At 47.9% G+C, this 18,095-nt stretch overlaps 1 protein-coding gene across 2 annotated transcripts in view; it reads left to right on the forward strand.

The window, feature by feature from the left end:
• Positions 1–17,421, forward strand: part of LOC145880079 (methionine-R-sulfoxide reductase B3-like) — a 49,232-nt gene extending 31,811 nt beyond the window's left edge. The window contains exons 6-9 of one of the 2 annotated variants that reach the window (XR_014392965.1): positions 15,408–15,505; positions 15,767–15,959; positions 16,041–16,775; positions 16,832–17,421. Coding sequence is in view for 1 of the 2 variants with exons in the window: in XM_082978039.1 (XP_082834165.1) it covers positions 15,408–15,505; positions 15,767–15,959; positions 16,041–16,072 (323 nt within the window). In the remaining variant the exon portion in view is untranslated. Of the gene's footprint in view, positions 1–15,407; positions 15,506–15,766; positions 15,960–16,040 lie in introns of both variants that reach the window. The other variant, XM_082978039.1, reaches the window with a different exon arrangement.
• Positions 17,422–18,095: the final 674 nt, after the last annotated feature.

The raw sequence follows: 18,095 nt of genomic DNA on the forward strand, positions 1-18,095 counted from the left end.
TAGTCTAGATGGTGCACTACTTTGACCAGGGCACCCTATTCTCTAGTCTAGATGGTGCACTACTTTGACCAGGGCACCCTATTCTCTAGTCTAGATGGTGCACTACTTTGACCAGGGCACCTTATTCTCTAGTCTAGATGGTGCACTACTTTGACCAGGGCACCTTATTCTCTAGTCTAGATGGTGCACTACTTTGACCAGGGCACCCTATTCTCTAGTCTAGATGGTGCACTACTTTGACCAGGGCACCCTATTCTCTAGTCTAGATGGTGCACTACTTTGACCAGGGCACCCTATTCTCTAGTCTAGATGGTGCACTACTTTGACCAGGGCACCCTATTCTCTAGTCTAGATGGTGCACTACTTTGACCAGGGCACCTTATTCTCTAGTCTAGATGGTGCACTACTTTGACCAGGGCACCCTATTCTCTAGTCTAGATGGTGCACTACTTTGACCAGGGCACCCTATTCTCTAGTCTAGATGGTGCACTACTTTGACCAGGGCACCCTATTCTCTAGTCTAGATGGTGCACTACTTTGACCAGGGCACCCTATTCTCTAGTCTAGATGGTGCACTACTTTGACCAGGGCACCCTATTCTCTAGTCTAGATGGTGCACTACTTTGACCAGGGCACCCTATTCTCTAGTCTAGATGGTGCACTACTTTGACCAGGGCACCCTATTCTCTAGTCTAGATGGTGCACTACTTTGACCAGGGCACCCTATTCTCTAGTCTAGATGGTGCACTACTTTGACCAGGGCACCCTATTCTCTAGTCTAGATGGTGCACTACTTTGACCAGGGCACCCTATTCTCTAGTCTAGATGGTGCACTACTTTGACCAGGACACCCTATTCTCTAGTCTAGATGGTGCACTACTTTGACCAGGACCTGGTCCCATAGGGCTCTGGTCAAAAGTTATATTTTTTTAAATGTATTTTTAACCTTTTTTATTTAATTAGGCAAGTCAAATTCTTATTTTGCAATGACGGCCTGCAAAAAGGCCTCCTGAGGGGACAGGGACTGGAATAAAATAAAAAATATAGGACAAAACCACACATCAAGACGAGAGACAACACTATATAAAGAGAGAGACCGAAGACGACAACAACAGCAACACATGACAACACAGCATGGCAGCAGCACAACATGGCAGCAGCACAACATGGCGGCAACACAACATGGCAGCAGCACAACATGGCGGCAACACAACATGGCGGCAGCACAACATGGCGGCAACACAGCATGGCGGCAGCACAACATGGCAGCAACACAGCATGGCAGCAACACAGCATGGCAGCAACACAGCATGGCAGCAACACAGCATGGCAGCAACACAGCATGGCGGCAGCAACACAGCATGGCGGCAGCAACACAGCATGGCGGCAGCACAGCATGGCGGCAACACAGCATGGCGGCAACACAGCATGGCGGCAACACAGCATGGCAGCAACACAGCATGGCGGCAGCAACACAGCATGGCGGCAGCAACACAACATGGCGGCAACACAGCATGGCGGCAACACAGCATGGCGGCAACACAGCATGGCGGCAACACAGCATGGCGGCAACACAACATGGCAGCAACACAGCATGGCGGCAGCAACACAGCATGGCGGCAGCAACACAACATGGCGGCAGCAACACAGCATGGCGGCAGCAACACAACATGGCAGCAACACAGCATGGCGGCAGCAACACAGCATGGCGGCAACACAGCGCGGCAGCAACACAGCATGGCGGCAACACAGCATGGCAGCAACACAGCATGGCAGCAACACAGCATGGCGGCAGCAACACAGCATGGCGGCAGCAACACAGCATGGCGGCAGCAACACAGCATGGCGGCAACACAGCATGGCGGCGGCAACACAGCATGGCGGCAGCAACACAGCATGGCGGCAGCAACACAGCATGGCGGCAACACAGCATGGCGGCAGCAGCACAGCATGGCGGCAGCAACACAGCATGGCGGCAACACAGCATGGCGGCAGCAACACAGCATGGCGGCAGCAGCACAGCATGGCGGCAGCAACACAGCATGGCGGCAACACAGCATGGCGGCAGCAACACAGCATGGCGGCAGCAACACAGCATGGCGGCGGCAACACAGCATGGCGGCAGCAACACAGCATGGCGGCAACACAGCATGGCAGCAAAACATTATTGGGCACAGACAACAGCACACAGAGCAAGAAGTATGAGCAGTGCATTACATAGAGGATACAATTTAGGACATAGTCTAAGACACTTCCAGAGAGGCGTTTTTAAATGAAAGCTATCTGGGAGTCTGTCATAGCTAATCCTTTTGGGTTTAATTGCAGTCTCTCTCTCTGACCAGCGATTTGTCTTAGGCTGTAATTAGGAAATACCTGAGAGGAGAGATGGGCCGCTGTGTCACTGGAGACGGAGGAGGAGCTGTGATGAATGTTACCATTATTTTACTAAACAACCCTCCTTCTGGAAAGCTATGTGGGCAGGCTTTTGCTCCAGCCCTACTAGAAGACACCTGTTTTCAGCTAGCCAAGGTCCTGAGGAGCAGTGGCCTAGTGGAGAAGTTGAGATGAACAATAGGGGGAGACAGAGAGGTGTGTGTGTGTGTGGGTTGGGAGATGGAGAGACATGTTGTGTGTCCACAAGCACTAAAACATTTGCAGAATTTTCTACAAAATGTTAAAGTCCCTCAAATCAACGTTTCCTTCAACAACTGAACAGATGGTGAAATACAGAAGTGCTGCTCAGCTCGCTACCCTGTTACCTTAACAGGGCTGTGTACTAAATGCTACCCTGTTACCTTAACAGTGGACTACTGTTGTCCAAACCAGGGCTGTGTACTAAATGCTACCCTATTCCCTTAACAGTGGACTACTGTTGTCCAAACCAGGGCTGTGTACTAAATGCTACCCTATTCCCTTAACAGTGGACTACTGTTGTCCAAACCAGGGCTGTGTACTAAATGCTACCCTATTCCCTTAACAGTGGACTACTGTTGTCCAAACCAGGGCTGTGTACTAAATTCTACCCTATTCCCTTAACAGTGGACTACTGTTGTCCAAACCAGGGCTGTGTACTAAATTATACCCTATTACCTTAACAGTGGACTACTGTTGTCCAAACCAGGGCTGTGTACTAAATGCTACCCTATTCCCTTAACAGTGGACTACTGTTGTCCAAACCAGGGCTGTGTACTAAATTCTACCCTATTCCCTTAACAGTGGACTACTGTTGTCCAAACCAGGGCTGTGTACTAAATTCTACCCTATTCCCTTAACAATGGACTACTGTTGTCCAAACCAGGGCTTGTGTACTAAATTCTACCCTATTCCCTTAACAGTGGACTACTGTTGTCCAAACCAGGGCTGTGTACTAAATTCTACCCTATTCCCTTAACAGTGGACTACTGTTGTCCAAACCAGGGCTGTGTACTAAATTCTACCCTATTCCCTTAACAGTGGACTACTGTTGTCCAAACCAGGGCTGTGTACTAAATTCTACCCTATTCCCTTAACAATGGACTACTGTTGTCCAAACCAGGGCTTGTGTACTAAATTCTACCCTATTCCCTTAACAGTGGACTACTGTTGTCCAAACCAGGGCTGTGTACTAAATTCTACCCTATTCCCTTAACAGTGGACTACTGTTGTCCAAACCAGGGCTGTGTACTAAATTCTACCCTATTCCCTTAACAGTGGACTACTGTTGTCCAAACCAGGGCTGTGTACTAAATTCTACCCTATTCCCTTAACAGTGGACTACTGTTGTCCAAAACAGGGCTGTGTACTAAATTCTACCCTATTCCCTTAACAGTGGACTACTGTTGTCCAAACCAGGGTTGTGTACTAAATTCTACCCTATTCCCTTAACAGTGGACTACTGTTGTCCAAACCAGGGCTGTGTACTAAATGCTACCCTATTCCCTTAACAGTGGACTACTGTTGTCCAAACCAGGGCTGTGTACTAAATTCTACCCTATTCCCTTAACAGTGGACTACTGTTGTCCAAACCAGGGTTGTGTACTAAATTCTACCCTATTCCCTTAACAGGCTACACTGCTCCATTCACTGAGGCTTTAACCAATGGTAATAAAGCCCACACACACATACACTCCAGTGTGTGGAGTTGGAGTTAGGGATTCTCCTCTTCTGACTCATAGATTTCCTCTATTCCCCAGTGTGTTTCCTGTGTTGCTGTGGAATTTCAGGCCAAAGCCATCTCTTCCCCTAACTGCTCAGGGGTAGACGGTTAACAGCTTGAGGGGGATGGGGAGTGTGGTTGTTGATGACCTACCACAGGGAGACCATGGTATTGGAGCTGTAGCTGGTGGTCCAGGGGGATGGACAGGGGGGATGTGGTGCTTGTTCCAGGGAGCTGGAGGCTCCAGGGGGATGGACAGGGGGGATTGTGGTGCTTGTTCCAGGGAGCTGGAGGCTCCAGGGGGATGGACAGGGGGGATGTGGTGCTTGTTCCAGGGAGCTGGAGGCTCCAGGGGGATGGACAGGGGGGATGTGGTGCTTGTTCCAGGGAGCTGGAGGCTCCAGGGGTAGACTGATAAGACCTGAAGAGGAGGAACATGGAGGAGAGTCTGATTGTTGATGACCTACCACAGGGAGATGGAAGGAGGGAGAGTTGTAGGAAGGAGAGGGAGGGAGGGAGGGGAGTCTGGTTGTTGATGACCTACCACAGAGAGATGGAAGGAGGGAGAGTTGTAGGAAGGAGAGGGAGGGGGGAGGAGAGTCTGGTTGTTGATGACCTACCACAGGGAGATGGAAGGAGGGAGAGTTGTAGGAAGGGAGCTGGTGGGTGCAGGAGGTAGACGGTTAGGGGCTTGAGGAGCATGGTGGAGGATGGATGGGGGGGTTTAGGGTCTGGTTGTTGTACTACAGAGAGCTCTGTGGGGTCCAGGGTGGAGAGGGGTGGTGGAGGGCTGCAGGATCTGCAGGATGCAGGAGCTCGGGTCCAGGGATAGACGGCTATGCCTGAGGAGGAGAGAACGGTGGAGGGATGGGAGGGGTCTGCTTGTAGTATTACAGGAAGCTTGGTTGGGTCCTGCGGACTCTGGTCACATCCAGTGGGGACTTCTGTTTTCCACCGCAGATAGAGATATGATCTCCCCAGTGGTTTCTTAACCTCACCTCTAAACCGATCAGTCTGAAGTATCTGATGCTATCTTCTGTTAGAGCACTGGTCACGGTGTATATTAATACACAGCTGCTTCTCATCCCTCTCCTTCTCCCTCCTGCCCTCCCTCCCCTTCTCCCTCCTGCCCCCCCTCCCCTTCTCCCTCCTGCCCTCCCTCCCCTTCTCCCTCCTGCCCTCCCTCCCCTTCTCCCTCCCTCCTGCCCTCCCTCCCCTTCTCCCTCCCTCCTGCCCTCCCTCCCCTTCTCCCTCCTGCCCTCCCTCCCCTTCTCCCTCCCTCCTGCCCTCCCTCCCCTTCTCCCTCCTGCCCTCCCTCCCCTTCTCCCTCCTGCCCTCCCTCCCCTTCTCCCTCCCTCCTGCCCTCCCTCCCCTTCTCCCTCCCTCCTGCCCTCCCTCCCCTTCTCCCTCCCTCCTGCCCTCCCTCCCCTTCTCCCTCCCTCCTGCCCTCCCTCCCCTTCTCCCTCCTGCCCCCCCTCCCCTTCTCCCTCCTGCCCTCCCTCCCCTTCTCCCTCCCTCCTGCCCTCCCTCCCCTTCTCCCTCCTGCCCCCCCTCCCCTTCTCCCTCCTGCCCCCCCTCCCCTTCTCCCTCCTGCCCCCCCTCCCCTTCTCCCTCCTGCCCTCCCTCCCCTTTCCCTCCTGCCCTCCCTCCCCTTTCCCTCCTGCCCTCCCTCCCCTTCTCCCTCCTGCCCTCCCTCCCCTTTCCCTCCTGCCCTCCCTCCCCTTCTCCCTCCCTCCTGCCCTCCCTCCCCTTCTCCCTCCTGCCCTCCCTCCCCTTTCCCTCCTGCCCTCCCTCCTGCCCTCCCTCCCCTTTCCCTCCTGCCCTCCCTCCCCTTCTCCCTCCTGCCCTCCCTCCCCTTTTCCCTCCTGCCCCCCCTCCCCTTCTCCCTCCTGCCCCCCCTCCCCTTCTCCCTCCTGCCCTCCCTCCCCTTCTCCCTCCTGCCCTCCCTCCCCTTCTCCCTCCTGCCCTCCCTCCCCTTTCCCTCCTGCCCCCCCTCCCCTTTCCCTCCTGCCCTCCCTCCCCTTCTCCCTCCTGCCCTCCCTCCCCTTTCCCTCCTGCCCTCCCTCCCCTTTTCCCTCCTGCCCTCCCTCCCCTTTCCCTCCTGCCCTCCCTCCCCTTCTCCCTCCCTCCTGCCCTCCCTCCCCTTCTCCCTCCCTCCTGCCCCCCCTCCCCTTTCCCTCCTGCCCTCCCTCCCCTTCTCCCTCCTGCCCTCCCTCCCCTTCTCCCTCCTGCCCTCCCTCCCCTTTCCCTCCTGCCCTCCCTCCCCTTTCCCTCCTGCCCTCCCTCCCCTTTCCCTCCTGCCCTCCCTCCCCTTCTCCCTCCTGCCCTCCCTCCCCTTCTCCCTCCTGCCCTCCCTCCTGCCCCCCCTCCCCTTTTCCCTCCTGCCCTCCCTCCCCTTCTCCCTCCTGCCCTCCCTCCTGCCCCCCCTCCCCTTCTCCCTCCTGCCCTCCCTCCCCTTCTCCCTCCTGCCCCCCCTCCCCTTTTCCCTCCTGCCCTCCCTCCCCTTCTCCCTCCTGCCCCCCCTCCCCTTTTCCCTCCTGCCCTCCCTCCCCTTCTCCCTCCTGCCCTCCCTCCCCTTCTCCCTCCTGCCCTCCCTCCCCTTTCCCTCCTGCCCTCCCTCCCCTTCTCCCTCCCTCCCTCCCCTTCTCCCTTCTCCCTCCTGCCCTCCCTCCCCTCCTGCCCTCCCTCCTGCCCTCCCTCCCCTCCTGCCCTCCCTCCTGCCCTCCCTCCCCTTCTCCCTCCCTCCCCTTCTCCCTCCCCTTCTCCCTCCTGCCCTCCCTCCCCTTTTCCCTCCTGCCCTCCCTCCCCTCCTGCCCTCCCTCCCCTTCTCCCTCCCTCCCCTTCTCCCGCCCCTTCTCCCTCCTGCCCTCCCTCCCCTTTTCCCTCCTGCCCTCCCTCCCCTTCTCCCCTCCCCTTTTTCCTCCTGCCCTCCCTCTCCTCCTCTCTCCCTTTAATACTCAACCGATGGATCTTGGATCTGAGAAACAGGCAGGCAGAGTGAAAGCTCCCTTCCTGTCACAGACTGAGACAGTGCCCAGGGAGCCCTGAACGGGGTGGACCACCCGTGAGGAGGCCCTGTAGCACTGCAGCGTCTCAACCCTCCAGAACAAACCAACTAGAGAGAGATGGAGGCTTGGACACTTCCTTTAATTAGCTTGATGTTCAGAAACTGCGTCAAGCCTTCTGCTCTGGTCTTAGAAAGGTTGATTCAGAATATTCCTACTTCTATATATAAAAACTACATTTTGATTTAAGAAGTTAATTCACAGCTGTTCTATTGTGATCTAATCCCCTACATTTAAGAAGTGGATGGAAAAAGGTTCTAATTTCAGACTGATGTCATCAACACTTCCATTAGAGGACACCATCCTCTGTTCCTCATAACAACCTGAAATAAACCTATTTGGAGGGAGGAGGAGGGAAAGGGGAGGGAGGGAGATCCCAGCCAAGGGGTAGTATGGGGAATCCTCTGGTTCACTGGGAAGATACACACAGGCGTGCACGAATGCAAGCAGGGAGGCACGCTGGCAGGCACACACATACACACAGCTGTGCGACCTGCACTTTTTTATTTTGGGAGCACCAGTGTGAAAACACTATAAAAATTCATTGCGTAACAATATTTAGGCCTGACACTCTTCTCTACACTGCTCAAACAAATCAGACTACCTCCTGTGGCCCACCGTTTCTCCACGCTGTTTATTCTCTATGCATGCTGTCAATTCATGCACTCAACATGTTCTTCCAGAACAAAGAACGCTGCTGCTTTCCACGTTGCTTCTAAATATGAATCCACATGTTTTCTCTTTTTCTACTATTAGTTTGATCTATCTTGCTCTCTGCAAAACGCTAGTTAGTTAGGAGGATGGCATGTGCTTAAATAATGCTAATCGCTAACTAGCTAGCTGGCTAGTAAAATGCCATTTAGCTAAATGCGCTATCTAGGGCAAAGCCAACGTTAGCTCTAATACATGTAGTTACCAGTGGTGGTGTATAGATCAGTATGTTGTTTATTCAACGTCCCCTGGGAAAAACTGATCAACACTTTGGTTCCTACCCTGTCATTAACTGCTACCTGGCTTTTTCCATTTGTTGTCATGTAACACCAACCATAGAATTACAATAGTCATTGTGTTTGTATGATTCCAACAGTTCAGATGATTGGAGCTCAGGCAGGTCAAAACACTGAAGTCATCTAGAGACGTTCAGTCTCCATCTTCATTTAAATATGTTTGTTTTGCTCCATGCACTTAAGGGACCACAATGGAAATAAGTCAGACTTTTTATTTTGTTATCGCCCTCAATTAAAAAACATAAAAACTGATAAATAAAATCAATCAATCTAAATTGCAATATTTTGTTGAAAAATTGCAAGTATATTATTTTGCCCAAATGGTGCAGCCATACTAACAACCTGGTAACTTTAGCAGTATATGAAAACACTTGATGGCACAGAAAGAAAGGAAGTCTTGTTCATGTGCTTCGAAAGTCAGTACGATCCAAAGGCTACATTTAGACAGGCAGCACAATTCTGAGCTTTTTTCTTCTTCACTAATTGGTATTTTTTGACAAATCAGATCAGCTCTGAAAAAGATCTGATGTGAAAAAAATTTGATGTGAAAAGACCAATTTTAATGGAAAAAAGATCAGAATTAGTCTGCCTGTCTAAATGCAGCCATATGGGCCCCAATGTAGGCTAGTTTTCAATCAATTAAAAATATATATTATTCTGGTCATTTAGAGCTCTACACACACACATACACACAGTTACACTTTGCACTACTTTGAACAACATTAGCTTCTCAGACATTAATACATTCTAAAACGGGCTTTAAACCGGTAACACAAAGAGGCAGCAGGCGTTCTATCTATAAACAGCTCTGATACACATTTCCACCCAGCCGAGCAGTCTTAGTACAGTAGAGCTGTCTGGGAATTAGACTGATTGGCTAGACTGAGCATTACGAGGTAGAGAGGCACAGGAGAGACAGACTGAACTATGACAGACTGAACACTTTAACTAGTCCCTACTAACCTGGTTGCATCCTGTAGTACAAACTCAAAAAAAGTTCTGGGACACTGTAAAGTCCATGGAGAATAAGAGCACCTCCTCCCAGCTGCCTACTGCACTGAGGCTAGGAAACACTGTTACCACCGATAAATCCACTATAATTGAGAATTTCAATAAGCATTTCTCTATGGCTGGCCATGCTTTCCACCTGGCTACCCCTACCCCGGTCAACTGCCCGGCACCCTCCACAGCAACCCGCCAAAGCCCCCACCATTTCTCGTTCACCCAAATCCAGATAGCTGATGTTCTGAAAGAGCTGCAAAATCTGGACCCCTACAAATCAGACGGGCTAGACAATCTGGACCCTCTCTTTCTAAAATTATCTGCAGAAGTTGTTGCAACCCCTATTACTAGCCTGTTAAACCTCTCTTTCGTATCGTCTGAGATTCCCAAAGATTGGAAAGCTGCCGCGCTCATCCCCCTCTTCAAAGGGGGTGACACTCTAGACCCAAACTGCTACAGACCAATATCTATCCTACCCTGTCTTTCCAAGGTCTTAAGTTAACAAACAGATTACCGACCATTTCGAATCCCACCGTACCTTCTCCGCTATTCAATCTGGTTTCAGAGCTGGTCATGGGTGCACCTCAGCCACGCTCAAGGTCCTAAACAACATCATAACCGCCATCGATAAGAGACATTACTGTGCAGCCGTATTCATAGACCTGGCCAAGGCTTTCGACTCTGTCAATCACCACATTCTTATTGGCAGACTCGACAGCCTTGGTTTCTCAAATGATTGCCTTGCCTCGTTCACCAACTACTTCTCAGATAGAGTTCAGTGTGTCAAATCGGAGGACCTGTTGTCCGGGCCTCTGGCAGTCTCTATGGGGGTGCCACAGGGTTCAATTCTCGGGCCGACTCTCTTCTCTGTATACATCAATGATGTTGCTCTTGCTGCTGGTGATTCTCTGATCCACCTCTACGCAGACGTCACCATTCTGTATACTTCTGGCCCTTCTTTGGACACTGTATTAACTAACCTCCAGACGAGCTTCAATGCCATACAACTCTCCTTCTGTGGCCTCCAACTGCTCTTAAATGCAAGTAAAACTAAATGCATGCTTTTCAATCGATCACTGCCCGCACCTGCTCGCCCGTCCAGCATCACTACTCTGGACGGTTCTGACTTAGAATACGTGGACAACTACAAATACCTAGGTGTCTGGTTAGACTGTAAACTCTCCTTCCAGACTCACATTAAGCATCTCCAATCCAAAATTAAATCTAGATTCGGCTTCCTATATCACAACAAAGCATCCTTCACTCATGCTGCCAAACATACCCTCGTAAAACTGACCATCCTACCGGTCCTCGACTTCGGTGATGTCATCTATAAAATAGCCTCCAACACTCTACTCAACAAATTGAATGCAGTCTATCACAGTGCCATTTGTTTTGTCACCAAAGCCCCATACACTACCCACCACTGCGATCTGTACGCTCTCGTTGGCTGGCCCTCGCTTCATATTCGTCGCCAAACCCACTGGATACACGTTATCTACGAGTCTCTGCTAGGTAAAGCCCCTCCTTATCTCAGCTCACTGGTCACCATAACAGCACCCGCTCGTAGCATGCGCTCCAGCAGGTATATCTCACTGGTCACCCCCAAAGCCAATTCCTCCTTTGGTCGCCTTTCCTTCCAGTTCTCTGCTGCCAATGACTGGAACGAACTGCAAAAATCACTGAAGCTGGAGACTCATATCTCCCTCACTAGCTTTAAGAACCAGCTGTCAGAGCAGTTCACAGCTCACTGCACCTGTACATAGCCCATCTGTAAATAGCCCATCTATCTACCTCATCCCCATACTGTATTTATTTATCTTGCTCATTTGCACCCCAGTATCTCTACTTGCACATCATCTTCTGCACATCTACCATTCCAGTGTTTAATTGCTATATTGTAATTACTTCACCACCATGGCCTATTTATTGCCTTACCTCCCTTATCTTACCTCATTTGCACTCACTGTATATAGACTTTTGGTTTTCTTGTTTTCTACTATATTATTGACTGTATGTTTTGTTTACTCCATGTATAACTCTTGTTGTATGTGTCGAATTGCTATTCTTTATCTTGGCCAGGTCGCAGTTGCAAATGAGAACTTGTTCTCAACTAGCCTACCTGGTTAAATAAAGGACTTGTTCTCAACTAGCCTACCTGGTTAAATAAAGGACTTGTTCTCAACTAGCCTACCTGGTTAAATAAAGGACTTGTTCTCAACTAGCCTACCTGGTTAAATAAAGGACTTGTTCTCAACTAGCCTACGTGGTTAAATAAAGGTTAAATATTTTTTTAAGTTGGACCAAAACACTCAACAAACATGTCCTGGACTAAAAAGCCGCTTTGTCAGATGAATGTAGTCCCAAACATTTATTCCAGACATCTCCAGTTACATGACACAGTGCTCTCAGAAAGTACCCAGACCCCTTGACTTTTTCCACATTTTGTTATGTTACAGCCTTATTCTAAAATTGATTCAATAGTTTCCCCCCCCCCCATCAATCTACACACAATAGCCCATAATAACAAAGCAAAAACAGGTTTTTAGAAATGTTTGCTAAGTTATTAAAAATAAATAGCTGAAATAACATTTACATAAGTATTCTGACTCTACTTTGTTGAAGCACCTTTGGCAGCGATTCCAGGGTATGACGCTACAAGCTTGGTACACCTGTATTTGGGGAGTTTCTCCCATTCTTCTCTGCAGATCCTCCAAGAGTTCCTGAGCACTCTGGAGCAGGTTTTCATCAAGAATCTCTCTGTACTTTGCTCCATTCATCTTTCCCTCGATCCTGACTAGTCTCCCCATCCCTGCTGCTGAAAAACATCCCCACAGCATGATGCTGCCACCACCATGCTTCACCATAGGGATGGTGCCAGGTTTCCATTCAGGCATTCAGGCCGAAGAGTTCAATCTTGGTTTCATCAGTCTTTAGGTGCCTTTTGCCAAACTCCAAGCGGTCTGTCATGTGCCTTTTACTGAGGAGTGGCTTACGTCTGGCCACTCTACCATAAAGACCTGATTGTTGGAGTGCTGCAGAGATGGTTGTCCTTCTGGAAGGTTCTTCCATCTCCACAGAGGAACTCTGAAGCTCTGTCAGAGTGACCATCGGGTTCTTGGTCACCTCCCTGACCAAGGCCCTTCTCCACCGATTGCTCAGTTTGGCCGGGCGGCCAGCTCTAGGAAGAGTCTTGGTGGTCCCAAACTTCTTACATTTAAGAACGATGGAGGCCACTGTGTTCTTGGGGACCTTCAATGCTGCAGAAATCTTTTGGTACCCTTCCCCAGATCTGTGCCTCAAAACAATCCTGTCTCAGAGCTCTACGGACAATTCCTTTGACCTCATGGCTTAGTTTTTGCTCTGACATGCACTGTCAACTGTGTAGACAGGTGTGTGCCTTTCCAAATCATGTCCAATCAATAGAATTTACCACAGGTGGTCTGCAATCAAGTTGTAGAAACATCTGAAGGATCATCAATGGAAACAGGATGTACCTGAGATGCATTTACAGTCTCAGAGCAAAAGTTCTGAATATCTACAGTAGCAGTCAAGTTTGGGCACACCTACTCATTCAAGGGTTTTAAGTTTTATTTAAAAAAAATATGTTTTTGCTTTGTCATTATGGGGTATTGTGATGTCATTATGGGGTACTGTGTGTAGATTGAGGAGGAAAAATATTTATTTAATCCATTTTAGAATAAGGCTGTAATTAAAAATTGTTGGACATGTAAAAGGGTCTGAATACTTTCCGAATGCACTGTATTGTAAATACTATTTAGTTCTATATAACATACTATGTTATACACTCTATTGTAAATACTATTTAGTTATATGTAACATTATGTTAAACACTGAGTACTGTTTCCATTACATAGCTTTCACCTGTTCAGTCTATTCTATGATCCCTTATTGATGTCACTTGTTAAATCCACTTCAATCTGTGTAGATGAAGGGGAGACAAGTTAAAGAGGGATTTTTAAGCCTTGAGACAATTGAGACATGGATTGTGTGTGTGTGCCATTCAAGATTGTAAAGGGGCAAGACAAAAGATTTAAGTGCCTTTGAACGGTGTATGGTAGTAGGTGCCATGCGCACCGGTTTGTGTGTCAAGAACTGCAAAGCTGCTGGTTATTTCACACTCAACAGTTTCCCGTGTGTATCAAGAATGGTCCACCACCCAAAGGACATCCAGCCAACTTGACACAACTGTTGGAAGCATTGGAGTCAACGTGGGCCAGCATCCCTGTGGAACGCTTTCGACACATTGTAGAGTCCATGCCTCGACAAATTGACACTGTTCTGAGGGAAGGGGGGGGGGGGGTTAGTTGTGGTTGCAACTCAATATTATAAATGTACTCTTAATGTTTTGTACAGTCAGTGTAGATAACCTTCCTCCTATTGGATATCTGCCCTGTAGCGAAGGCACCAGTGTAGATCCAGTTCCAATATTAGGCTGTGTTGTTTCTGTGTTCCAATATTAGGCTGTGTTGTTTCTGTGTTCCAATATTAGGCTGTGTTGTTTCTGTGTTCCAATATTAGGCTGTGTTGTTTCTGTGTTCGAGTTCCAGTAATAGGATGTGTTTTTTCTGTGTTCCAGTTCCAATATTAGGCTGTGTTGTTTCTGTGTTCCAATATTAGGCTGTGTTGTTTCTGTGTTCCAGTTCCAATATTAGGATGTGTTGTTTCTGTGTTCCAGTTCCAATATTAGGATGTGTTGTTTCTGTGTTCCAATATTAGGCTGTGTTGTTTCTGTGTTCCAGTTCCAGTAATAGGATGTGTTGTTTCTGTGTTCCAGTTCCAATATAAGGATGTGTTGTTTCTGTGTTCCAGTTCCAGTAATAGGATGTGTTGTTTCTGTGTTCCAGTTCCAATATAAGGATGTGTTGTTTCTGTGTTCCAGTTCCAGTAATAGGATGTGTTGTTTCTGTGTTCCAGTTCCAATATAAGGATGTGTTGTTTCTGTGTTCCAGTTCCAGTAATAGGATGTGTTGTTTCTGTGTTCCAGTTCCAATATAAGGATGTGTTGTTTCTGTGTTCCAGTTCCAATATAAGGATGTGTTGTTTCTGTGTTCCAGTTCCAGTAATAGGATGTGTTGTTTCTGTGTTCCAGTTCCAGTAATAGGATGTGTTGTTTCTGTGTTCCAGTTCCAATATAAGGATGTGTTGTTTCTGTGTTCCAGTTCCAGTAATAGGATGTGTTGTTTCTGTGTTCCAGTTCCAGTAATAGGATGTGTTGTTTCTGTGTTCCAGTTCCAGTAATAGGATGTGTTGTTTCTGTGTTCCAGTTCCAGTAATAGGATGTGTTGTTTCTGTGTTCCAGTTCCAGTAATAGGATGTGTTGTTTCTGTGTTCCAGTTCCAGTAATAGGATGTGTTGTTTCTGTGTTCCAGTTCCAGTAATAGGATGTGTTGTTTCTGTGTTCCAGTTCCAGTAATAGGATGTGTTGTTTCTGTGTTCCAGTTCCAGAAATAGGATGTGTTGTTTCTGTGTTCCAGTTCCAATATAAGGATGTGTTGTTTCTGTGTTCCAGTTCCAATATAAGGATGTGTTGTTTCTGTGTTCCAGTTCCAGTAATAGGATGTGTTGTTTCTGTGTTCCAGTTCCAGTAATAGGATGTGTTGTTTCTGTGTTCCAGTTCCAGTAATAGGATGTGTTGTTTCTGTGTTCCAGTTCCAGTAATAGGATGTGTTGTTTCTGTGTTCCAGTTCCAGTAATAGGATGTGTTGTTTCTGTGTTCCAGTTCCAATATAAGGATGTGTTGTTTCTGTGTTCCAGTTCCAGTAATAGGATGTGTTGTTTCTGTGTTCCAGTTCCAGTAATAGGATGTGTTGTTTCTGTGTTCCAGTTCCAGTAATAGGATGTGTTGTTTCTGTGTTCCAGTTCCAGTAATAGGATGTGTTGTTTCTGTGTTCCAGTTCCAGTAATAGGATGTGTTGTTTCTGTGTTCCAGTTCCAGAAATAGGATGTGTTGTTTCTGTGTTCCAGTTCCAATATAAGGATGTGTTGTTTCTGTGTTCCAGTTCCAATATAAGGATGTGTTGTTTCTGTGTTCCAGTTCCAGTAATAGGATGTGTTGTTTCTGTGTTCCAGTTCCAGTAATAGGATGTGTTGTTTCTGTGTTCCAGTTCCAGTAATAGGATGTGTTGTTTCTGTGTTCCAGTTCCAGTAATAGGATGTGTTGTTTCTGTGTTCCAGGTTGGCCTTCCTTCTATGACCTGATAAAGGAGGAATCAGTCACTGTAACAGATGATTTCGCCTATGGGATGCACAGAGTTGAGACCAGCTGTAGTCAGGTAAACTGGTTCACATTATTTCACCTTAATTTGAAGTCATTGATAACCAATTCTCTGTTACAATAATGACCTGGTTAGATATGAGGTCTATCTAGAGGGTAAAGAGTAGCAGAGATTGGATGCTCTGTTTGGATGAGCGGAAGTAGAGACTAGATTATTGGTTCTCCTTGGAGGGGTTCCAGATTTTAGTTTTCATATTTACAATACAACAAAATGTTGCTTGGATATTGCTGAGTAATCAGTCCTTTCTGTGTGTTTCAGTGTGGTTCTCACCTCGGACACCTGTTTGATGACGGCCCCAGACCCACAGGGAAACGATACTGCATCAACTCTGCCTCTCTGGGCTTCCAGTCAGCCTCTGCCTCAGCCTCTACCCCACCCAGCAACGGAGATGGGACAGGAGCTGGAGCTGGGCCAGGTGGTGCGGACGGGGCAGGAGCTGGGGCTGGGCCAGGTGGTGCGGTCGGGGCAGGAGCTGGGGTCGGGTCAGATGGTGCGACTGGGGCTGGGCCAGGTGGTGCGGTCGGGACAGGAGGTGGGGCGGTCGGGGGCAAGACTGAGCTCTGAGTAGGGTCTCCTTGGTCTTGGACAGATTTCAGGATTACAGGAACTACAGGCATGGTCACTCACTCCTTATCCAAACTGGTAGCCTAGGTCCTGGTCGAAATGTTACAAACAGAACAGAGAACAGCTGGAGAATATAGGTTACACAGATCCGAAAACAGTCAGACAACTAGGTTGCACAGATCCGAAAACAGTTAGACAACTAGGTTGCACAGATCAGAAAACAGTCAGCCAACTACAGTCAGCTCAGTAAGGGGCCATCAGCACCCCTTAGAAACATGTGGAACATGATGCCTCTTCTGTGGCTTTGTAGGTTATACACACACACACCCAAATACAGTTGGTCAAACAGTCAGTCAAATACAGTCAGACAAATGACCACAGTGGCCATGTACCAAGCTGGCCAACCACTGGCTGCCTGCCTTTATAAAGTCCCAGGCCTCTACTGTACTATACAACTGTCTGAGGAGGTAAATATTGTCTTTATAAAGTCCCAGGCCTCTATTGTACTATACAACTGTCTGAGGAGGTAAATATTGTCTTTATAAAGTCCCAGGCCTCTACTGTACTATACAACTGTCTGAGGAGGTAAATATTGTCTTTATAAAGTCCCAGGCCTCTACTGTACTATACAACTGTCTGAGGAGGTAAATATTGTCTTTATAAAGTCCCAGGCCTCTATTGTACTATACAACTGTCTGAGGAGGTAAATATTGTCTTTATAAAGTCCCAGGCCTCTACTGTACTATACAACTGTCTGAGGTAAATATTGTCTTTATAAAGTCCCAGGCCTCTACTGTACTATACAACTGTCTGAGGAGGTAAATATTGGATGCAGTATCACGTTGCTCACATTGCTTTTGACCGTTACAAGTTTTGATCATATTTAAAGTATATCAACTGTTATATTTTTCTTTCTAGTATATTTAAAGCCTTTTGCTTTTGGGGAAAAAAAGTGAATGATTTATTATTATGATTGTGTGTACTTGACTTTGAAGAGCAATGTGTGTTGTTTTTAAAAAGAAAGTGATATTTGATACAGAGGGGTGGATAGTTTAAGGACAACGCTCATATGAGCTGTAGAATAAACACCAAGAGGAGAAATAAGCATTCTGTCCAATAAGAAAGGCGCGCATACACACACACACACACACACACACACACACACACACCAGATTGACTTCTGTTTAGTGTGAATACAACACTAACCTGTCTTTTTAAAGGTTTCTTCTCCTGCCCCCTACTTCCTGCTGTTCGTCATTCTATTCTCTAGCTGAATGTTTTTCTTGCGTTTTTGTTTCCCAGACTTGTATTGACACAAAGTTATATTAAAATAAAACTTGACACAGCAATGTTGATGTTTACTTGAGTTATTTGGATGTTTTCTGACCATGTTTAATTTTAAAATGCCATATTTGTTTGAGAGAAGAGTTGAAGACTAGTTTACATTGTAGCAAACAGACCAAAATATTTGAACCTTCCAAAAGGAGACAATGAATGAGGTGCCACACCAACAGAGGACCTCTGTACACTGTAAGGAACATTTCTCCCGTGTTAACCTGGGACTGGACAGAACCTGCCTGCTGTAAGGAACATTTCTCCTGTGTTAACCTGGGACTGGACAGAACCTGCCTGCTGTAAGGAACATTTCTCCCGTGTTAACCTGGGAGTGGACAGAACCTGCCTGCTGTAAGGAACATTTCTCCCGTGTTAACCTGGGAGTGGACAGAACCTGCCTGCTGTAAGGAACATTTCTCCCGTGTTAACCTGGGACTGGACAGAACCTGCCTGCTGTAAGGAACATTTCTCCCGTGTTAACCTGGGAGTGGACAGAACCTGCCTGCTGTAAGGAACATTTCTCCCGTGTTAACCTGGGAGTGGACAGAACCTGCCTGCTGTAAGGAACATTTCTCCCGTGTTAACCTGGGAGTGGACAGAACCTGCCTGCTGTAAGGAACATTTCTCCTGTGTTAACCTGGGACTGGACAGAACCTGCCTGTGTAAGGAACATTTCTCCCGTGTTAAC

The sequence above is a fragment of the Salmo salar genome, chromosome 07 (genome assembly GCF_965601325.2).
Source record: "Salmo salar chromosome 07, fSalSal1, whole genome shotgun sequence".
In the NCBI taxonomy this organism is placed as follows: Eukaryota; Metazoa; Chordata; class Actinopteri; order Salmoniformes; family Salmonidae; genus Salmo; species Salmo salar.